The following is a 20,782-nucleotide window of genomic DNA, read 5'->3' on the forward strand; positions in this document are numbered from 1 at the left end:
CTCTATCCCTCTATCCCTTCATCCCTCCATCTCCTCCACAGCTACTGGACATCAGACCCAGTCAGTGTGCCGCTGTGTGTGTTATTGATCTCTGAGTGTGAAACTGTGTGTTATTGACTATATCACTACAGTCAGTGTCACCCCCCCCCCCCGTTTCCACTCCTTCTCCCATTTATCCTATCTCTCCATCTCCTCTCTCCATCTCTGTTTATCTCTATCTATCTATCTATCTATCTATCTATCTATCTATCTATCTATCTATCTATCTATCTATCTATCTATCTATCTATCTATCTATCTATCTATCTATCCCTTTAATTTCTTTCATTATCTCTCTACATCACTCCCTTTCTCCACCTCTGTCTCTCAATCAATCTCCTTCTCCATCTCTCTCCATTTCTCCATTTATTCTCTTCTGTCTCTCAATCAATCTCTTTCTTCATCTCTCTCTTTCTCCTCTTTTGTCTCTCCATCAATCTTTCTACATCGCTTCCTTCCTCCCCCTTTATCTCTCAAATCAGTCTCTTTCTCCAACCCTCTCCATTGCTCCATTTCTCCACCTCTAGCTCTCCATCAACCTCTTGCTTTATCTCTCCCTCTCTCCACCTTTATCTCTCAATAAAGGTGGAGAGATATCGGTCTCTTTCTCCATCTCTCTTCTTCTCTTTCATTCTCTCACAGTTTATTTCAAATAAAAGAACTTAAACAATGTACAACTGCGGATCTGACAAACATTTCCAGCCATCTCCAACCTTGTATCTCCAGCGCTAGGACTTTAGGAAGGCTGAACTCTAGGTGGACTGATGGACGGTGTTTGGAGGAAGTGGGTGGAGCTGGGTTGAAGCTCAGTACTCACAGATATAGTAGTACTCGTGTCCGGGGCGGAACTCGAAGCCCAGGGAGAAGGGAGTGAAGAGCTGGAATTTCTCGGAGAATCGGAGCGGTCCGTCCGGACTCTGCGGCCGGTTACACTCCCAGCGTTTGAAGCCCCTCATCCTGTGCTCGCAGGTCAGGTATCCGTCATGGTTCACCATGAAGAGGATGTAGCGCTCCATGCGGCTGTGGGGCTGCGGACTCTCGTAGTACGGGCAGTACACGTCCAGGTAATCGTTAATGTTCACCGCCACCGTGTATTCCCCATGCCAGAACCTGGAAACAGAGAGAGTGTGTGTGTGTTAGATCAGTGGAGAGCAGTGATATTTATTCATATTAGTATGATCTCCGAGATGTTTCATGTTTTTTTCTTCTGCTCAAACTCATTTTATTTATTAATTTACATTCATTTCTGCATTTCTGCCCTGAAACACATTCCTCTGAGGAGAAAAGATGTGCAGAGCATCTTCAGCTTGTAAAAAATGCTTGAGAAAATCAGAAAAACGACTGAAATATTTAAAAACAGTGATCCTCAAAAGAAAAATTGAAAGGGATTTGCATCCCTTGAATCAGGAGGAATTTCAGTATTTAAAGGGTAAGAGTTTATAGTTTATCATCAACAAGCTCTACAATACAGAAGAAAGCTTTAAGATCCTCGGACAGTACACAGTGGGATTAGTCAGCAGACTTTGTCTGAAGGAGGGATCTGTACCTATTGTCCATGGTAAGTCAGCAGATACATGAGAATGTACTGTAAGTACTTTCAAATAACAAAAGTTTTGTTACTATCTCTATCTTAATCACAAACTAGTTATTCATATTTTGCCATTTAGCACAAGCTAACACTAACGTTACTGCTAGCCCAGTAGTCAACAAGGATGAGTGGGGCGATTTTGTGCAAAGAACTTCATGAACATAATGTTTTGTACAGTCCATAAACCCATATGGGATCTGGGAATATCAAAAATTAGATTTTTTTTTTTGAATGGCAACACAAACTTGATATAACACAGTGTATCAACACCAGCAGATGACATGTCTCTCCAAACCATCACTGATTGGTGGAAACTTCACACTAGACCTCAAGCAGTTTGGACTGTGTGTCTCTCCACTCTTCCTCCAGACTCTGCTCCCTTGATTTACAAATGAAATGTAAAATTTACTGATAATCAGTGATGGTTTGGAGAGACATGTCATCTGCTGGTGTTGATCCACTGTGTTTTATCAAGTCCAAAGTCAGTGCAGTTTTTTTTTTTCCAAAAAAAAAAAAAAAACAGGGTAATGTCAGCATACCACCAAGAAGGACCAACCACATCTAACAGGATTAACTGTGGACGCTGTAAGAGGAAGCTGTCTGAAAGGGATGTTCGGGTGCTAACCCGGATTGTATCCAAAAAACATAAAACCACGGCTGATCAAATCACAGCAGAATTCAATGTGCACCTCAACTCTCCTGTTTCCACCAGAACTGTCCGTCACCACAATCAATTATTGTGCTCTAAAACCAGGTGTTTCAGTTTCACTGTCCAACTCCTGTATATACATTATATGAGTTTCACATTTTGAGTAAATGAATTACTGAAATAAGGAACTTTTCAATTATATATTTTTTTTGAGATGCACTAGTACATGTATATATATATATATATATATAAGAATGGGAATATTTGAAGGAGAAAGGGTGACGGGGGTTTGACGGGGTAATGTAACGCTGACGCTGTACAGACAGATATATAATAGGCTCGTCTCGCTGAACGCTTTCATTCTATCCATCATAAAACACATCACACATCTGCGCTCATCTGTACGCCGGCTGCTTTCACACACACACAAAAGAGCGGCAGATGACTGGCACCACAACAGAACCGGCGGAGGAGAATAGGCAGCACTCTCTGTTCTCTATCTGGGTCATCATTATGCAGAGCAGAGCACCGGGGTACAACAACCCACCGCCAGGCCGGACGGACGGACGGACGGACGGACACTCGAGCGGAGCTGCTGAGATCAGACCGAGGCTTCTGATTGGATGTTAATGAGCGTTAATATGTGCAGAGAGTGGAGAAAAAAATAAAATAAAAGCATAATCAAAAGAAATCATTCAGAACAAGTGACTCACTGATTCATTCAGAGCTGAGTGTTTCAGACGCTATTTGAATTGAATGTTATTATAGTGCAATAATAAAAATCTGATAAAGCACTCAGAACATTATTCAGCTTATTTTCACGTTTTCTTCAACATCAAAATTATTGTAATTTAATAGATAAATGTCAAATCAAACATTACTGTAAACATTACTCAAACAAACACAACACAAGCTTTATTATGTTCACCATGGCTTTTATTTTAAATCACCGACAAGCTCTACACAATACAGAGTTACTATATTTATTCACTAACATCACGTACAACTTTACTCTACACAAAACAAGCCTTATTACGTTCACCATGATCAATCGTGATGCCAACGTCCATCTCAGATGGCTTGGAGGCATCTGAGATGGAACAAATGGATGCTGTATGCTCTGGACCATCCAGACTGTTATCAGTAACAAGTCTAAAAGTCGGGATCATGTAATAGTATGGCGGTGAGTCTGTACACTTCTGGGTAACAGTTTATAATACTGTTCCATGGTTAATAGGTAACTATAGAGAAACTAAGCAGGAACTAATGAATAGTAGAAGATTAACACCTAAATCCCCCAATTAACTACCAGGGAGTAAGATCCTGGAGCAACATATGCTGCCCTTAGGACCATGTTTTTTTTTTTCAACAAGACAATGCAACACCACATGATATACATATTACAACAGCATGGCTGTGGAAGTACCGGAATCTAATAACCCTTCATCACCTGGATTTTCTCAGTGCCAAAAACATTATTTTATTATTGTGAGAAGAAATGGCAACCCAACACTGTTCCAGTCTTTTCTGATGCACAATTGTATCGGTAACACTTTCTATGAATGTCATCTTTATTAGACGCTATAACCACATTCATAACACATTATAATGCATTCATAAGGCATTATAAACATGGCTATAAATGTTTATAAAAATGCATAACCCATTATAGCCATGTTTGTTAAGCATTATGACCTGTGGTCATAATACATTATAAGCTGTGCTTATAATATATATGTTAAAATAGTATATCTCTATCATTAATAATCTAGTCCTACAATGAAAGTCTGGCACTTTACTAAGAGCGCACAAAGACCTGTTATAATACATTATAATTGACTATAATTAATATGATATTCAAGACAAGAATAATTTATGAGTAGTTAAAAATATATTAATTGGATTATTGAGGGTGTTTTTATAAGTTGGAAGCTTTTTTAGTAATGATAAATTCGGTAACACTTTCTTTGAATGTTATCTCTATAAGACTCTATGAACATACTCATAACACATTATAATGCATTCATAAGGCATTATAAACATGGCTATACATATTTATAAAAATGTATAATTCATTATAGCAATGTTTATTCTGCATCATGAACTGTGATTATAATGCATTAATAGCTGTGTTTATAGCATGTTATACATCAATACCAAGAAACTCAGTCCCTGCTTGCAGACTTTATCATGACTAAAAAAGCTTCCAACTTATAAACACACCCTCAATAATTCTATAAATACATTTTAACTACTCATAAATTATTCTTGTCTTGAATATAATATTAATTATAGTCAATTATAATGTATTATAACAGGTCTTTGTGCGCTCTAAGTAAAGTGCCAGACTTTCATTGTAGGACTAGATTATTAACGATAGAGATATACTATTTTAACATATATATTATAAGCACAGCTTATAATGTATTATGATCACAGGTCATAATGCTTAACAAACATGGCTATAATGGGTTATGCATTTTTATAAACATTTATAGGCATGTTTATAATGCCTTGTGATTGCATTATAATATGTTATGAATGTGGTTATAGCGTCTAATAAAGATGACATTCATAGAAAGTGTTACCATAAATTCTACAAGCAGGGACTGAGTTTCTTGTTATTGATGTATAACATGCTATAAACACAGCTATTAATGCATTATAATCACAGTTCACGATGCATAATAAACATGGCTATAACGAATTATACATTTTTATAAATATGTATAGCCATGTTTATAATGCCTTATGAATGCATTATAATGTGTTATGAGTATGTTTATAGAGTCTTATAGAGATGACATTCAAAGAAAGTGTTACCATTGTATCTAGCACAAGATTATTTCAAGAAAACTAAAGAAGTATTAAAAGAAGCTCCTCAGTTCAGCTGTTTTGTAGCGCAGGACAGTAGAATTTGTATTTGTTGTCTCGAGTGTGTGAACGACTTTGAACGCCTCGAACCACAGTAATGGCCGTCCATTGATTTGTGGAGCTGATGATGTTGGAAAGTGTTTGTGGAGTCAATTATCATTTCCAGCTCGTTTGGAAGCTGTGGGTGAGGTAGATTTCAGCTCAGCAGGTGATGAGCCGAACCACATTACCGCTGTTTCAACCCCATCTGCAGAACCGCAGAGATTTATTCCAGAGGTCAACAGTGTATCTGACTTAGAGAACAACCTGTACACCTGCAGAGACCTTATATACACACCTGCAGAGACCTTATATACACCTGCAGAGACCTTATACACACCTGCAGAGACCTTATATACACACCTGCAGAGACCTTATATACACACATACAGAGACCTTATATACACACATACAGAGACCTTATATACACACCTGCAGAGACCTTATATACACACCTGCAGAGACCTTATATACACCTGCAGAGACCTTATATACACACCTGCAGAGACCTTATATACACACCTGCAGAGACCTTATATACACACATACAGAGACCTTATATACACACATACAGAGACCTTATATACACACCTGCAGAGACCTTATATACACACCTGCAGAGACCTTATATACACCTGCAGAGACCTTATATACACACCTGCAGAGACCTTATATACACACCTGCAGAGACCTTATATACACCTGCAGAGACCTTATATACACAACTGCAGAGACCTTATACACACATACAGAGACCTTATATACACACCTGCAGAGACCTTATATACACACCTGCAGAGACCTTATAAACACACCTGCAGAGACCTTATATACACACCTGCAGAGACCTTATATACACACCTGCAGAGACCTTATATACACACCTGCAGAGACCTTATATACACACCTGCAGAGACCTTATATACACACGTGCAGAGACCTTATATACACTCCTGCAGAGACCTTATATACACAACTGCAGAGACCTTATATACACACCTGCAGAGACCTTATATACACACACCTGCAGAGACCTTATATACACACCTGCAGAGACCTTATATACACACCTGCAGAGACCTTATATACACCTGCAGAGACCTTATATACACACCTGCAGAGACCTTATATACACCTGCAGAGACCTTATATACACACCTGCAGAGAATTTATATACACACCTGCAGAGACCTTATATACACACCTGCAGAGACCTTATATACACACCTGCAGAGACCTTATATACAATCCTGCAGAGACCTTATATACACACCTGCAGAGACCTTATATACACACCTGCAGAGACCTTATATACACACCTGCAGAGACCTTATATACACTCCTGCAGAGACCTTATATACACACCTGCAGAGACCTTATATACACCTGCAGAGACCTTATATACACACCTGCAGAGACCTTATATACACCTGCAGAGACCTTATATACACACATACAGAGACCTTATATACACACCTGCAGAGACCTTATATACACACATACAGAGACCTTATATACACCTGCAGAGACCTTATATACACACCTGCAGAGACCTTATATACACACCTGCAGAGACCTTATATACACACCTGCAGAGACCTTATATACACACCTGCAGAGACCTTTTATACACACATACAGAGACCTTATATACACACCTGCAGAGACCTTATATACACCTGCAGAGACCTTATATACACACCTGCAGAGACCTTATATACACCTGCAGAGACCTTATATACACACCTGCAGAGACCTTATATACACACCTGCAGAGACCTTAAATACACACATACAGATACCTTATATACACACCTGCAGAGACCTTATATACACCTGCAGAGACCTTATATACACACCTGCAGAGACCTTATATACACACCTGCAGAGACCTTATATACACACCTGCAGAGACCTTATATACACACACCTGCAGAGACGTTATATACACCTGCAGAGACCTTATACACACACCTACAGAGACCTTATACACACACCTACAGAGACCTTATACACACACCTACAGAGACGTTATACACACACCTGCAGAGACCTTATATACACACCTGCAGAGACCTTATATACACACATACAGAGACCTTATATACACACCTGCAGAGACCTTATATACACACCTGCAGAGACCTTATACACACACCTACAGAGACGTTATACACACACCTGCAGAGACCTTATATACACACATACAGAGACCTTATATACACACCTGCAGAGACCTTATATACACACCTGCAGTGACCTTATATACACACCTGCAGAGACCTTATATACACCTGCAGAGGCCTTATATACACCTGCAGAGACCTTATATACACACCTGCAGAGACCTTATATACACACCTGCAGAGACCTTATATACACCTGCAGAGACCTTATATACACCTGCAGAGACCTTATATACACACATACAGAGACCTTATATACACACCTGCAGAGACCTTATATACACACCTGCAGAGACCTTATATACACACCTGCAGAGACCTTATATACACACCTGCAGAGACGTTATACACACACCTGCAGAGACCTTATATACACACCTGCAGAGACCTTATATACACCTGCAGAGACCTTATACACACACTTGCAGAGACCTTATATACACCTGCAGAGACCTTATACACACACTTGCAGAGACCTTATATACACCTGCAGAGACCTTATATACACCTGCAGAGAATTTATATACACACCTGCAGAGACCTTATATACACACCTGCAGAGACCTTATATACACACCTGCAGAGACCTTATATACACACCTGCAGAGACCTTATACACACCTGCAGAGACCTTATACACACCTGCAGAGACCTTATATACAACTGCAGAGACCTTATACACACCTGCAGAGACCTTATATACACCTGCAGAGACCTTACATACACCTGCAGAGACCTTATATACACCTGCAGAGACCTTACATACACCTGCAGAGACCTTATATACACACCTGCAGAGACCTTATAGACACACCTGCAGAGACCTTATATACTGTGTTTATACCTATGAAGCTGTTTATATACACCTGTGAAGCATTTTTGAAGCACTATTGAAGCACTATATTATACTATAGAAGCACTATACTATACTATTGAAGCACTATACTATACTATAGAAGCACTATACTCTACTATAGAAGCACTATACTCTACTATAGAAGCACTATACTATACTATAGAAGCACTATACTATACTATAGAAGCACTATACTCTACTATAGAAGCACTATACTCTACTATAGAAGCAATATACTCTACTATAGAAGCACTATACTATACTATACTATAGATGCACTATACTCTATTATAGAAGCACTATGCTATACTATAGAAGCACTATACTATACTATAGAAGCACTATACTATACTATAGAAGCACTATACTCTACTATAGAAGCACTATACTATACTATAGAAGCACTATACTCTCCTATAGAAGCACTATACTATACTATAGAAACACTATACTCTACTATAGAAGCAGTATACTCTACTATAGAAGCACTATACTATACTATAGAAGCACTATACTATATTATAGAAGCACTATACTCTACTATAGAAGCACTATACTATACTATAGAAGCACTATACTCTACTATAAAAGCACTATACTCTACTATAGAAGCACTATACTATACTATAGAAGCACTATACTCTCCTATAGAAGCACTATCCTATACTATAGAAGCACTATACTCTACTATAGAAGCACTATACTATACTATAGAAGCACTATACTCTACTATAGAAGCACTATACTCTACTATAGAAGCACTATACTATACTATAGAAGCACTATACTATACTATAGAAGCACTATACTCTCCCATAGAAGCACTATACTCTACTATAGAAGCACTATACTCTACTATAGAAGCACTATACTATACTATAGAAGCACTATACTCTCCTATAGAAGCACTATACTATACTATAGAAGCACTATACTCTACTATAGAAGCACTATACTCTACTATAGAAGCACTATACTATACTATAGAAGCACTATACTCTACTATAGAAGCACTATACTATACTATAGAAGCACTATACTCTACTATAGAAGCACTATACTCTACTATAGAAGCACTATACTATAGAAGCACTATACTATATTATAGAAGCACTATACTCTACTATAGAAGCACTATACTCTACTATAGAAGCACTATACTCTACTATAGAAGCACTATACTCTACTATAGAGGCACTATACTCTACTATAGAAGCACTATACTATACTATGGAAGCACTATACTCTCCTATAGAAGCACTATACTATATTATAGAAGCAATATACTCTACTATAGAAGCACTATACTCTACTATAGAAGCACTATACTCTCCTATAGAAGCACTATACTATACTATAGAAGCACTATACTCTACTATAGAAGCACTATAATATACTATAGAAGCACTATACTATACTATAGAAGCACTATACTATACTATAGAAGCACTATACTATACCTGTAAAGAACTACACATGCCAGCTACACACTATGCACACGTAAGAAGCACTATGTGTAGTCCTAAACACATCACTATTTAGACACAAGAAGCACAGGAGAAGTCCTATACACACCCATACAGCACTATACACACCTTTGCAGCAATTACACACCCACATATCACTATACACACCCATACAGCACTAAACACACCTGTAGGCGCTGTACACACCTATCTATGCATGCCTGTGAAGCACTATACTTACCTGAAGTGAGAAACTACACTATAAACCTATAAACTGTAAATATGTGGAAGTCGTGTTCTTCTTTTTTTTGGCAATGAAACCAGTTTTATCTACAGAGCTGCAGGATGCTGTATCTTCAGAGACGATGTGTTTGATCGCAGAGCTGAGATCCACCAGCTGCATCGTGTCTAGAACCCATGCTTACACGCCTCAGACACCTACCTACCTACAGATGTGACAGGTAGGACAGGACGAGACGTTGTGGGTGGAACAGGTCTGTAGTCAGTGAGGCAGGTTATTTTTGTCTTCTGTAGGAACTGGGACAATAAGAGATGATTTGGAGCCGTGGGGGACGGAGCAGTGGGCCGGGCTTTGACTGCAAATGTCTGTGAAACACCACGTCAGCCCCGTACACAACATCTCTGTGTTCTCATGCGGCAGGGGAGGCCCAGCCAGGACTGAGCAATTTCTCACAATCCCGTCTCTAGAGGATGCTTCAGCCCTCGGGGTCCTTCAGGAGAGACGACGAGCCGTTTTAGAGGTGAAAGAGCCGAGACTGTTTTAGAACTATAGAGAGAAAATGTATGTTCTGACATTTAGCTAATGTTTCTGTGTTTATTAACACAATAACTAGAGCAGAAACTGTACTATAGTGAAAGTATGAGTGCTGTATCACAATCTAACTCAACTAAAAGAGCAGAAAATGTACTATAGTGAAAGTACAGGTACTGTATTACAATCTAACTTTATTAAATGAGCAAAAACAGTAGTATAGTAAAAAGTATGAGTACTGAATTACAATCTAACTCAATGAAAAGAGCAGAAACTGAACTATAGTGCGAGTGTGAGTACTGTACCCCAATCTAACTCAATTAAAGGAATGTAAACTGTACGATAGTGGATGTTTGAGTACTGTATCACAATCTAACTCAATTAAAAAAGCAGAAACTGTACTATACTGGAAGTATAAGTATGATTACTGTATCACAATCTAACTCAATTAAAAGAGCAGAAAAACTGTACTACAGCGGAAGTATAAGTATTGTATCACAATCCAACTCAATTAAAAGAGCAGAAAAACTGTACTGCAGTGGAAGTATAAGTACTGTATCACAATCCAACTCAATTAAAAGAGCAGAAAAACTGTACTGCAGTGGAAGTATAAGTACTGTATCACAATCTAACTCAATTAAAAGAGCAAAAAATGGATTTTAGTGTGAGTATGAGTTCTGTATCACAATCTAACTCAGTTAAAAGAGCAGACAATGTACTATAGTGGGAGTATGAGTACAGTATCACAATCTAACTCAACTCTTCACTATAGTGCAGTTTCTATATCTTTAATTGAGTTAGATTGTGATACAGTACTCATACAGTACTCGCACTATACTACATTTTCTGCTCTTTTAATTGAGTTAGATTGTAGCACAGTACCCATACTTGCACTATACCCATACTGTACTATGGTGGAAGTTTGAGTACTGTTTCACAATCTAACTCAATGAAATGAGCAGAAATTGTACTACATTGAAATTGCTGGTACTGTAGCACAATCTAACTCAATTACAAATGCATAATCTGTACTATAGTGAAATTATGAGCACAGTAGTACGATCTAACTCAATTAAAAAAACAGAAAAAACTATAGTGTGAGTAGGATTACTGTATTGCAATCTAACTCTAAAATTAAATGAGCAGACACTTGCCTATATTAAAATTATAGGTACTGTATCACAATCTAACTCAATGAAACTGTACTATAGTGAACATATGTGAATTATATCAGAATCTAACTCAATTAAAAGTGTAGAATCTGTGCTACAGTGAAAGTATGGGTACTGCATCATAGCCTAATTCAACTAAAAGAGTAGACACTCTACTATATTAAAATTATAGGTACTGTATCATAATCTAACTCAAGCAAACAAACACAAACTGTTCACTGTTCACTACTATAGTGAAGATCCAGCGTGGAGATGAACAGGTGAACAGATGAACAGAAGGTTGAAACATGATCAGATCACTGATGTCTGCTGATGTATTTCTGAGGAGGACACGCTTGGCTGATCTCGGACAGTGTCGGGAGTACTGAGATAGTTCTGGCGGGTAGTGATCCCGGCGTGCGAGCGGGTAATAAGTACGGCTGTTGGGTCGGAATCACGCTGTGATCCGAAACGTGGAGCCCAGAGCCCAGAGCGCGTGGCACTCGTCCTCATCACGCCGGGCGCCGAGCCAACGGCACGCAGCTCATTAATTGGATTGTTGTGGTGTTAAAATGAAAATCAGCCATCGTAATAACAGGGGAATTGCAGCAGTAATGGGGGAACGGGGGCCTGTGTGTGTGAAGTGTGTGTGTGTGTGTGTAAAATGTGTGTGTTAGTGTGTGAAGTATTGTTTTGCAGAATCCTTTGATCTTTTCTGATTGTTCATTGTTTGTCAACTAAACAAACAGAACAGTTAGAAGCCAGAAGTGCCGAATCCAACACACTCACACTGATCAGAAGAAATATAATGGAAATATATGATATATTTGAAAATACTATGTTAAAATATTGTATGACTATATTTAAATATATGCATATTTTCCTGTATGTACTTAAATGTGAAACTCTATATATTATATAGATGTATTAAACACACAGAGTGATCTATTTTAAGCATTTATTTCTTTTATTATTGATGATTATGGCTTACAGCCAATGAAAACCCAAAGATCAATTGGTACTTTTGGCAGTGTGGGCAGTGTGTCAAATCCTGCTGGAAAATGAAATCTGCATCTCTATAAAAGTTGTCAGTAGCAGAGGGAAGCTGTAAGATATGAAGTGCTGTAAGATTTTGTGGGAAAACAAAACTGCACTGACTTTAGACTTGATAATAAAACACAGTGGATCAACACCAGCAGATGACAGACATGTCTCTCCAAACCACTGATCACTGATTGGTGGAAACTTCACACTAGACCTCGAGCAGTTTGGACTGTGTGTCTCTCCACTCTTCCTCCAGACTCTGCTCCCTTGATTTCCTTTAAATGAAATGTAAAATTGACTGATGATCAGTGAGAGTGAGTGGTTCGCCTCTACTGACAATGTTTATGGAGATGCAGATTTCATTTTCCAGCAGGATTTAGCACACTGCCCACACTGCCAAAAGTACCAATTGGTCTTATAATATAATAATACAATTTTCTGAGACACTGATTTTTGGGTTTTTATTGGCTGTAAGCTTCATAATCATTAACAATAAAAGAAATAAACGCTTAAAATAGATCACTCTGTTTGTAATACATCTATATAATATATGATTTTTTAAAGATGCACCTGTAGTATCTGGTGTTGGGTTTTTGTAGGAGGCTTGGAGACAAAACCCACTTTCTCAAATCCTGTTAGAGCCGGACCCTAAAGCGAGTCAGAACCGTGCAGAAGTGCAGATCTGGGGAGCGTTCATAAAGGAGCATTTATTCTTCTGAAGGTTCTGCTGACTTCTGGACCAAATTCACTCAACCTCTATTCCTCCTCTCTCTCCCTCTCCTCCTCTCTCTCTCTATGTCTCTCGCCCTTCACTTCTCATTCAGCGGCTGAACCCTCATGAAACACTCGACTCTGAGAGAGGATGGGATGTAAAGCTCCGAGGCTTTGAAGCTGATTTCTCCAGCGCTCTTCAAAGCTGCAGAAAATGTACAGCACGGCGTCGGATGATGATTCATGTGACAGACAGAAGGCCTGTCTCAGACTATGTAGTTCTGATAGCGGGATGGGTTCTGTCGGGGGAACCTCGCCTGTTTGTAAAGCTGTTCCGTTGTTTTGTTTTGTTCAAAGTATCATAAAACTTTCTGCTGACTGGAAAAAAATCAGAATCTCCTGTCCTCCAGAAGCTTCCTTTATCTTTCTGACTGCAGTAGAAACTGATTAGAATTCATAAACGGAGAGGAACCGTAACGTTACCAGTTTTACTATTCTATGCTCATTGCTATCTCACACCTTGCCAACAGCCTATTTTCACACCTTGAGCCTGTGCCGTTACAATAGAGTAAAAATTTAGGAATAAATACACTACACTGATGGGCGTGGTGGTCTGGAAGTGACGTGTGTTCAAGTAAATTTCTGGCGTGTTTTTATCTATTTTTGAAGTGAAAAACACAGGAGCTCCACTGACTGATTAAAACCCTGACAAGAGTCCATTCTTGTCAATCGCGCAGGTCAGTATCCTCTGCTGAGACGCACAAAAGCGTCGCACTGTACGAATGCGCCAAAGTCTGAGCTCACCTGCCTCTTAAAGGGAATGGCAACTGGCACACTAATTGGTTTATGTCACGTTATGCTGAAAATTAAACACACCTAAAAAATCCAGTTCTTTTTGAACTGATGCAGAATTGCTGAGAAGCATCACAGCGCTAACGGTCGGAGGAAAGCGCAGCGACTCGGTTCTGATACATCAGCTCACAGACGCAGCCTTGTGCTGATCAATGCCACCTTGGGAGTGATGAGGGGAAAGAGCACCATCTACTGTACCCACCCAGAGAGAGCAGCTCCCGATGGCAAACTACATGAACAGGATTCAAACCAGCGATCTCCTGATCATAGTGGCAGGGCCTAAGCCTGCTAGACCACTCGGAGCCCAGTATTAAACCAGTATTAAAACTAATCGGATTAAATGTACAGTATACAATTCAACATACACACACATATACAGGGGTTGGACAATGAGACTGAAACTGAACTGAATAATTTATTGTGGTGACGGACAGTTCTGGTGGAAACAGGAGAGTTGTGGTGAACACTGAATTCTGCCGTGATTTGATCAGCCGTGGTTTTATGTTCTTTGGATACAATCCGGGTTAGCACCCGAACATCCCTTTCAGACAGCTTCCTCTTACAGCGTCCACAGTTAATCCTGTTGGATGTGGTTGGTCCTTCTTGGTGGTATGCTGACATTACCCTGGATACCGTGGCTCTTGATACATCACAAAGACTTGCTGTCTTGGTCACAGATGCTCCAGCAAGACGTGCACCAACAGTTTGTCCTCTTTTGAACTTTGGTATGTCACCCATAATGTTGTGTGCATTGCAATATATTGAGCAGAATTGTGCTCTTACTCTGCTAATTGAACCTTCACACTCTGCTCTTACTGCTGCAATGTGCAATTAATGAAGATTGACCACCAGGCTGCTTTAATTTAGCCATGAAACCTCCCACACTAAAATGACAGGTGTTTCAGTTTCATTGTCCAACCCCTGTAAATCTTAGTTTAAACTCTGGTCTGGACTGTAATAAAGGTAAACACTGGATGCTCTAGACGACTAAAGACAACAAAACCGACACAAACAGCACTCTTCTGACTCTTATCTCTGAAGCTGCACTCTCAGACGCCTCAGATAGAACCTCTAATAAGCTTCTGCAGCCTGTGTGCCATCAGACACTGAGAGAAAAACACAGAAAAGCACCTCACACCTCGGAGCGGCGGAGTGAGGGAGCTGTCAGGGATTACAGCGTTTATATGCACTCGTCTCAGCGGGAGAGTGTCCGAGTCGCTCACCCAGAAGAGCTGCCCTGTCCAGCACCTGCTGCCTCTTATATACACACACACACACATACACACACACACACTTCAACAAGATAAACTAACACTGGGTGAATTCTTCACAGGGCTGCTCCTCTGCTGTCAGGTCCATCAGTTTGTTCACACAAGTCTATTTCAACTGATAACTGTATATAAACACGGAAACCTAACAGACTCAGAAGATCTTTTATTCCAAGAGCCACTAGATTTTTTAACTTCTTCTATTGAGGAAGGGTTGCACTTAATTCTTTACACTACACTTCCCACTGACCTCACTTACAATCAAGTACACTCACCCATGATTGGGTATTCACATATTTCCTTTTCAGAATTATATTTGTTATATATTTACAGTTTTGTGCAAATGTTTTAGGCACCTGTGGGAATTTCAGTAAAGAATAAGTGTTTTATTTGTAAAGTACGCAAGTGTTTATTAGCTCAGTAACACACTAGCATTACAATACAGTCTAGTATCAGTATTACATTCATCTGATGAATGTATACGATTTGTAAAGTGTTCTATGTGGACACACACACACACACACACTTTTCCCAGTATAAAGGCAGTGTTTAATCACTTCCTGTGAGAGGAACATTTTTCCCACAGCCCCGAATCGGCCCACCTGTTAGAGATTATAACACTGTAACACAGCCTTGTTCACCCTAATCCATCATTTTACAGACCGTTTACATTATACACACACACACACACACACACACACACACACACACACACACGTTTATGATAACCATTCCACTCGGCCTGTTAAGTCACTGTATAAACAGTTGAGATGGAAAGGTGTGTGAGATCTGAGGCTCTGACTATACCTTTTTCCAAATTAGGAAACAACTAACACACACACACACACACACATGCTTACAACAACGGACAGACCATGACCATACGTGTCTACAGGAATGTATTGCATATACAGTGGCTTGCAAATGTATTTACACCCCTTGAACTCTCACATTTAGTCACCTTACAACCACAATTTTTTTTAAAGGTCTCCCTCCACTAAAATCCACTTTTTATTGTTTGTAGTGAAATACAGTAGGTCTCTCTGAGTTGTATATAATGCTGTATAAAAAAAAACTGTTTCTCAATCTTCTTGGTCTGCAGTAGCTAGTAAAAGAAAATATTCAGAACAATGATTGCCGTGTCTACGCACCTTGGCTTGCGACTGTCCAAAGAGATGCTGTCTGGTCAGACAGGACCTAAGGGATAGATTTTTACTTTCTGATCCACGAATACCCACCTCTTGTGTAAGTAACTAAGTTTAAATAGGATCTCCGGTGGATTTTGTATTTTACAGACACTCTAAGACTAGGTGAGTGTCTAAACTGCACTTAGCAGAACATTACACATGTAGAAATGTCTTTATTTTAAAACTTCATTTTAAAACTGTTGTCTGTCTCGCTGCCTCGCAGTGCTGTTAGCCAATCAGAGGCGATATGTTTGCATGTATGAATATTCATGAGCAAGAGCCGAAATCCCATCGTTTTCTTCAAAGGATTAATTATTATTATTATTATTAATACTTAGTAGAGCAACCTTTCACTGCAATTACAGCTGAATCTCTTTTGGGGGTTGTGTCTACCAGCTTTGCTCATCTACACACTAAGATTTTTTTTTCTCTGTTCTTCCTTCTAAAACAGCTCAAGCTCAGCCGGGTTGGATGGAGAGCGTCTGTGAACACTTTGTTTATGTCTTGTTACAGAAGCTCAAAGGGATTGAGGTCATAACTTTAACTGAGCCATTCTGACACACTCTAACCACTGTAGCTCTGGCTGTGTGTTTAGGGTCATTGTCTTGCTGGAAGGTCTCAAGTCTTTTGCAGCCTACAACATGTTTTTTTTTCTCCCAGGATTGATCTGTATTTGGCTCCATCCATCTTCCCACCAACTCTGACCAGTTTCCCTGCCCCTGCTAAAGAAAAGAGAAAAGCATCCACACAGCATGATGATGCCACCACCATGTTTCACAGCTGGGATGGTGTTTTTTTTAGGATAATATTTCCAGCTAATTTATTTTGTAATCTGTTTCCCTATCCTAACTGTTCATTTGGGCCTTATTCTCTAATTCTACCAATGAAGTGTGAAGCGTCTTGGAACTTGTTGTTAATGGTGTAAAAATAGTGATTTCTTTGCCTGGGCAACTCTATGCCCCTATCATTAGTATTGTAAGCCTGTTGGGAGCATCGGCTAAAAGTGCTGTATTACTGAATGCTGGGGGTGATTGGAGATAGGCTATTCAACAGAAGTTTGTACTTGTCATCATGTTTTACTACAACCCAAGTCTATTTTACACTGAAGTTCCCCTTTAAGACATATTTGCCCCAAAAATGGCACCTGAAATGCTGCATGTATGCATGTATATATGTATGGGGCATAAGTATGACCCCATGTCTATTGTATATAGTTTGAGTGTGTGTGTGTGTGTGTGTGTGTGTGGTTTCTGGTGTTTGTGGAAGTCATTTGTCTTCATGTTTATCCCACCAGAAGTGTGTTCATAGTGGAACTGAAGAGGTTCTGCACATTCCAGAACTGTTCCCTCAAAACCTCGCGATGAATTCAGCTGATCCTCCATCAGCGCTTCCATCTTTACTGTTCCTACACACACACACACACACACACACAAAGATCAAAGAAAACTGGATCTCTCTCTCTCCTTTCTCTCTCTTACTCTGTCGCTCCCTTCTTTCTCCCCCTCTCTCTCTCTCTCTTTCATATCCTCTTTTTCTCTCTTCTGTTTACCTCCCTCTCTTGGGTGGTGTGAGGTGCAGAATTGTAAACAACACCCTCCCCAACACACACACACACACACACACACACACTCTCTCAGCATCACTTCCTCTTGTTCACCTATGCTATCGTTCCTGCTCTCCTCCTCTTGACATTCTATCCATAAACCTCTGATCTCCCTCACTCTGACATCACACTTTCACACACTGGACTGTGGGGTCCTCCTCTGGAGTGATGGCGATTAGGGCTGTACGATATATTGTTTAAGCATCGTCATTGCGATATGTGCACATGCACAATAGTCACATCGCAGGACGTGTGATGTCATTAAGGCAATTAAATCAAACACGTCATGTTGCAGTCTTTTGATTCTTGACACAAGAACAAGAAGTAGATACACAGCGCTGTCTCTGTGTCTGTGTGAGTGACAGGCTGCTGCTGCCTGAGAAGCGCGAGCGGGGGCGTGGGAGAGAGGTGGGCAGGAGCAAACACAAGGTAACCGCATGGCCTCTTTCACAGAGGCATGAATAGCCGAAAATGATCTTTCACCAGGAGTAGACATTGAAAGACATTTTACAGGCAGTGGGGGGAAGCGCTTTTTTGTGGCACAACCTAGTGTCTTTTCAGACCTCTTATTTGATTCTCTGATTCAAATCACTTGATGTTTATTTGAAGGGTTTTCTCCTTTTGGTTTGGTTTGTTTTCCTAAACCTAAACAGCTTAGCATGTAGTAGCAGCAGAGATGGTTTTTGTTCATAGCTGTTGTAATTATCTGAGTAATAAATCATGTTAAACTGCACCTTAACAGCCACTCAAACATGAGAAGTATATTTGGTCATTGGATGATATTCGCAACACAAACTAATCTATCCGAAGTTTTTTTGAAACAGGACCAAGGCCACTTCCTCTTTCAGGTCTCAGTCCGGGTGATTTGGTCTGCAACCAAGTGTAATGACTATTTTCACACCTGCCCAAAGACATCGCACCAAGGATGCAAACACACTAGAGTCCGTTTTAACCCGACCAAATAGTGCTGGTATCAAAATGAAAAAGCAAACCACTGCTACAGTGACAATAGTTTGGTTACTATAGCCACAGCATGGCTACTGCTTAGTTAGCATTACTACTCCTACTACTATTAGCATCGCTACCACACTGTTAGCATTTCTTCACACAGCCATTAGCCTTGACAGGCATTTTTTCTTCGGCTGGGGTATGCTTGGGTGGGTGCATCTGGACCTCTTCCACAACCTCATCCTTATTAAGAGCTTGTCACTAGTAAAGGATAAGCAGACCATTGCATTAAAATCAGGTTAAACTGCACCTGAACAGCCGTTTAGCTTTAATTAGCTTAAAGGCTTACAGTTGGTTCTGATCAAAGTCAGATCACCTCCTCACCACAAACACAACCAACCGTTCATGGGTTCATTTGGAACTGGAACAAGACCACCTCCTCTTGCAGGTCTCGGTACAGTTGTTTTGCTTCACACCACAAGTGTGATTACTCTTTTCACACTGACCCAAACAAACCACAAAACCAAAGTTTCTTTTAATCTGCCCAAATAGTGCACATATGAAAACGCCCCTTACAGTATGTCTGAAACAGAACGACACGCCGTGCGTTATTTTAAAATGTACTTTTTAATAAGTAAGTAAGTATTTATTCCCTTTTTTTACGCTAGCAATGTACAACACATACATACAGTACTGTATATGTATTGCAGTAAATATGGAGTTGGAGATAAATGTATTAATAAATGCAGAAAGAGAACAGTCTCTTGCACACACACACACACACACACACACAAATGCAGATGAGCTGTGTCTAAATACATTTGGAGCAGATTCTAAATCTAAGCTCTCGTCCTGCTCAAGCACTTCCTCACAAACTCAAAAAAAAAAAAGAAAAATAGAAAGAAAACGGGCTTCCCACTACAGCTTAACAAACACACACACACACACACACACAAACAAAAGCTACACGCTGCTCTATTTTTCCCTGCAGCAACAGTGTGGATCTGTAGCTTTAGCCATTAACTTGAGCGCAGTGAGGAGAGCGGGGTTACTTTCAGCTACTCAGCAAATGCATTCCCTCTCTTTTTCTGCTCCTCTTTTATCTACACATCCCTCGGGGCACCAAGCGCATGCACTTTCTCATACACACACACACACACTCTCTCTCTCAAACACTCGCATTATCTCGCAGTAAAGGCGGCGCGAGTGTAATTCACCCTGCAGCAACAATAAGGGTGGGTTTAAAAAAAAAACAACACATTTATCGATTCAAATCAATCTTTCCTTGAATGATCCACTACTGATTCTTAAAAAAACAGAGACTGACCTTAAAAGTTAGCATCTTTTTTTCCACTGTTCATGCTAAAAAAAAATGTTCAACCCTGGTTAGCAAACAGGCTAACCAGTATCTCTACCACTGCTTTCTCAGTAGGCCACTCACATCATTAGCATTGCTACTCCATCAGCCACAGGCTCCACTCAGCATTGCTACTATTCCATTAGCATCTCCTTTACCACTCCTTTAGCATAACCACCACACCATTAGCAT

At 39.8% G+C, this 20,782-nt stretch overlaps 1 protein-coding gene across 1 annotated transcript in view; it reads right to left on the minus strand.

The window, feature by feature from the left end:
• The window catches only part of efna2a (ephrin-A2a), a 134,480-nt gene that overhangs the window by 13,392 nt on the left and 100,306 nt on the right, over positions 1-20,782 (minus strand). The window contains exon 2 of the mRNA XM_022669319.2: positions 857-1,149. Coding sequence (XP_022525040.1) covers positions 857-1,149 — 293 coding nt within the window. The remainder of the gene's footprint in view (positions 1-856; positions 1,150-20,782) is intronic.

This window comes from Astyanax mexicanus, chromosome 18, assembly GCF_023375975.1.
Source record: "Astyanax mexicanus isolate ESR-SI-001 chromosome 18, AstMex3_surface, whole genome shotgun sequence".
Classification (NCBI taxonomy): Eukaryota; Metazoa; Chordata; class Actinopteri; order Characiformes; family Acestrorhamphidae; genus Astyanax; species Astyanax mexicanus.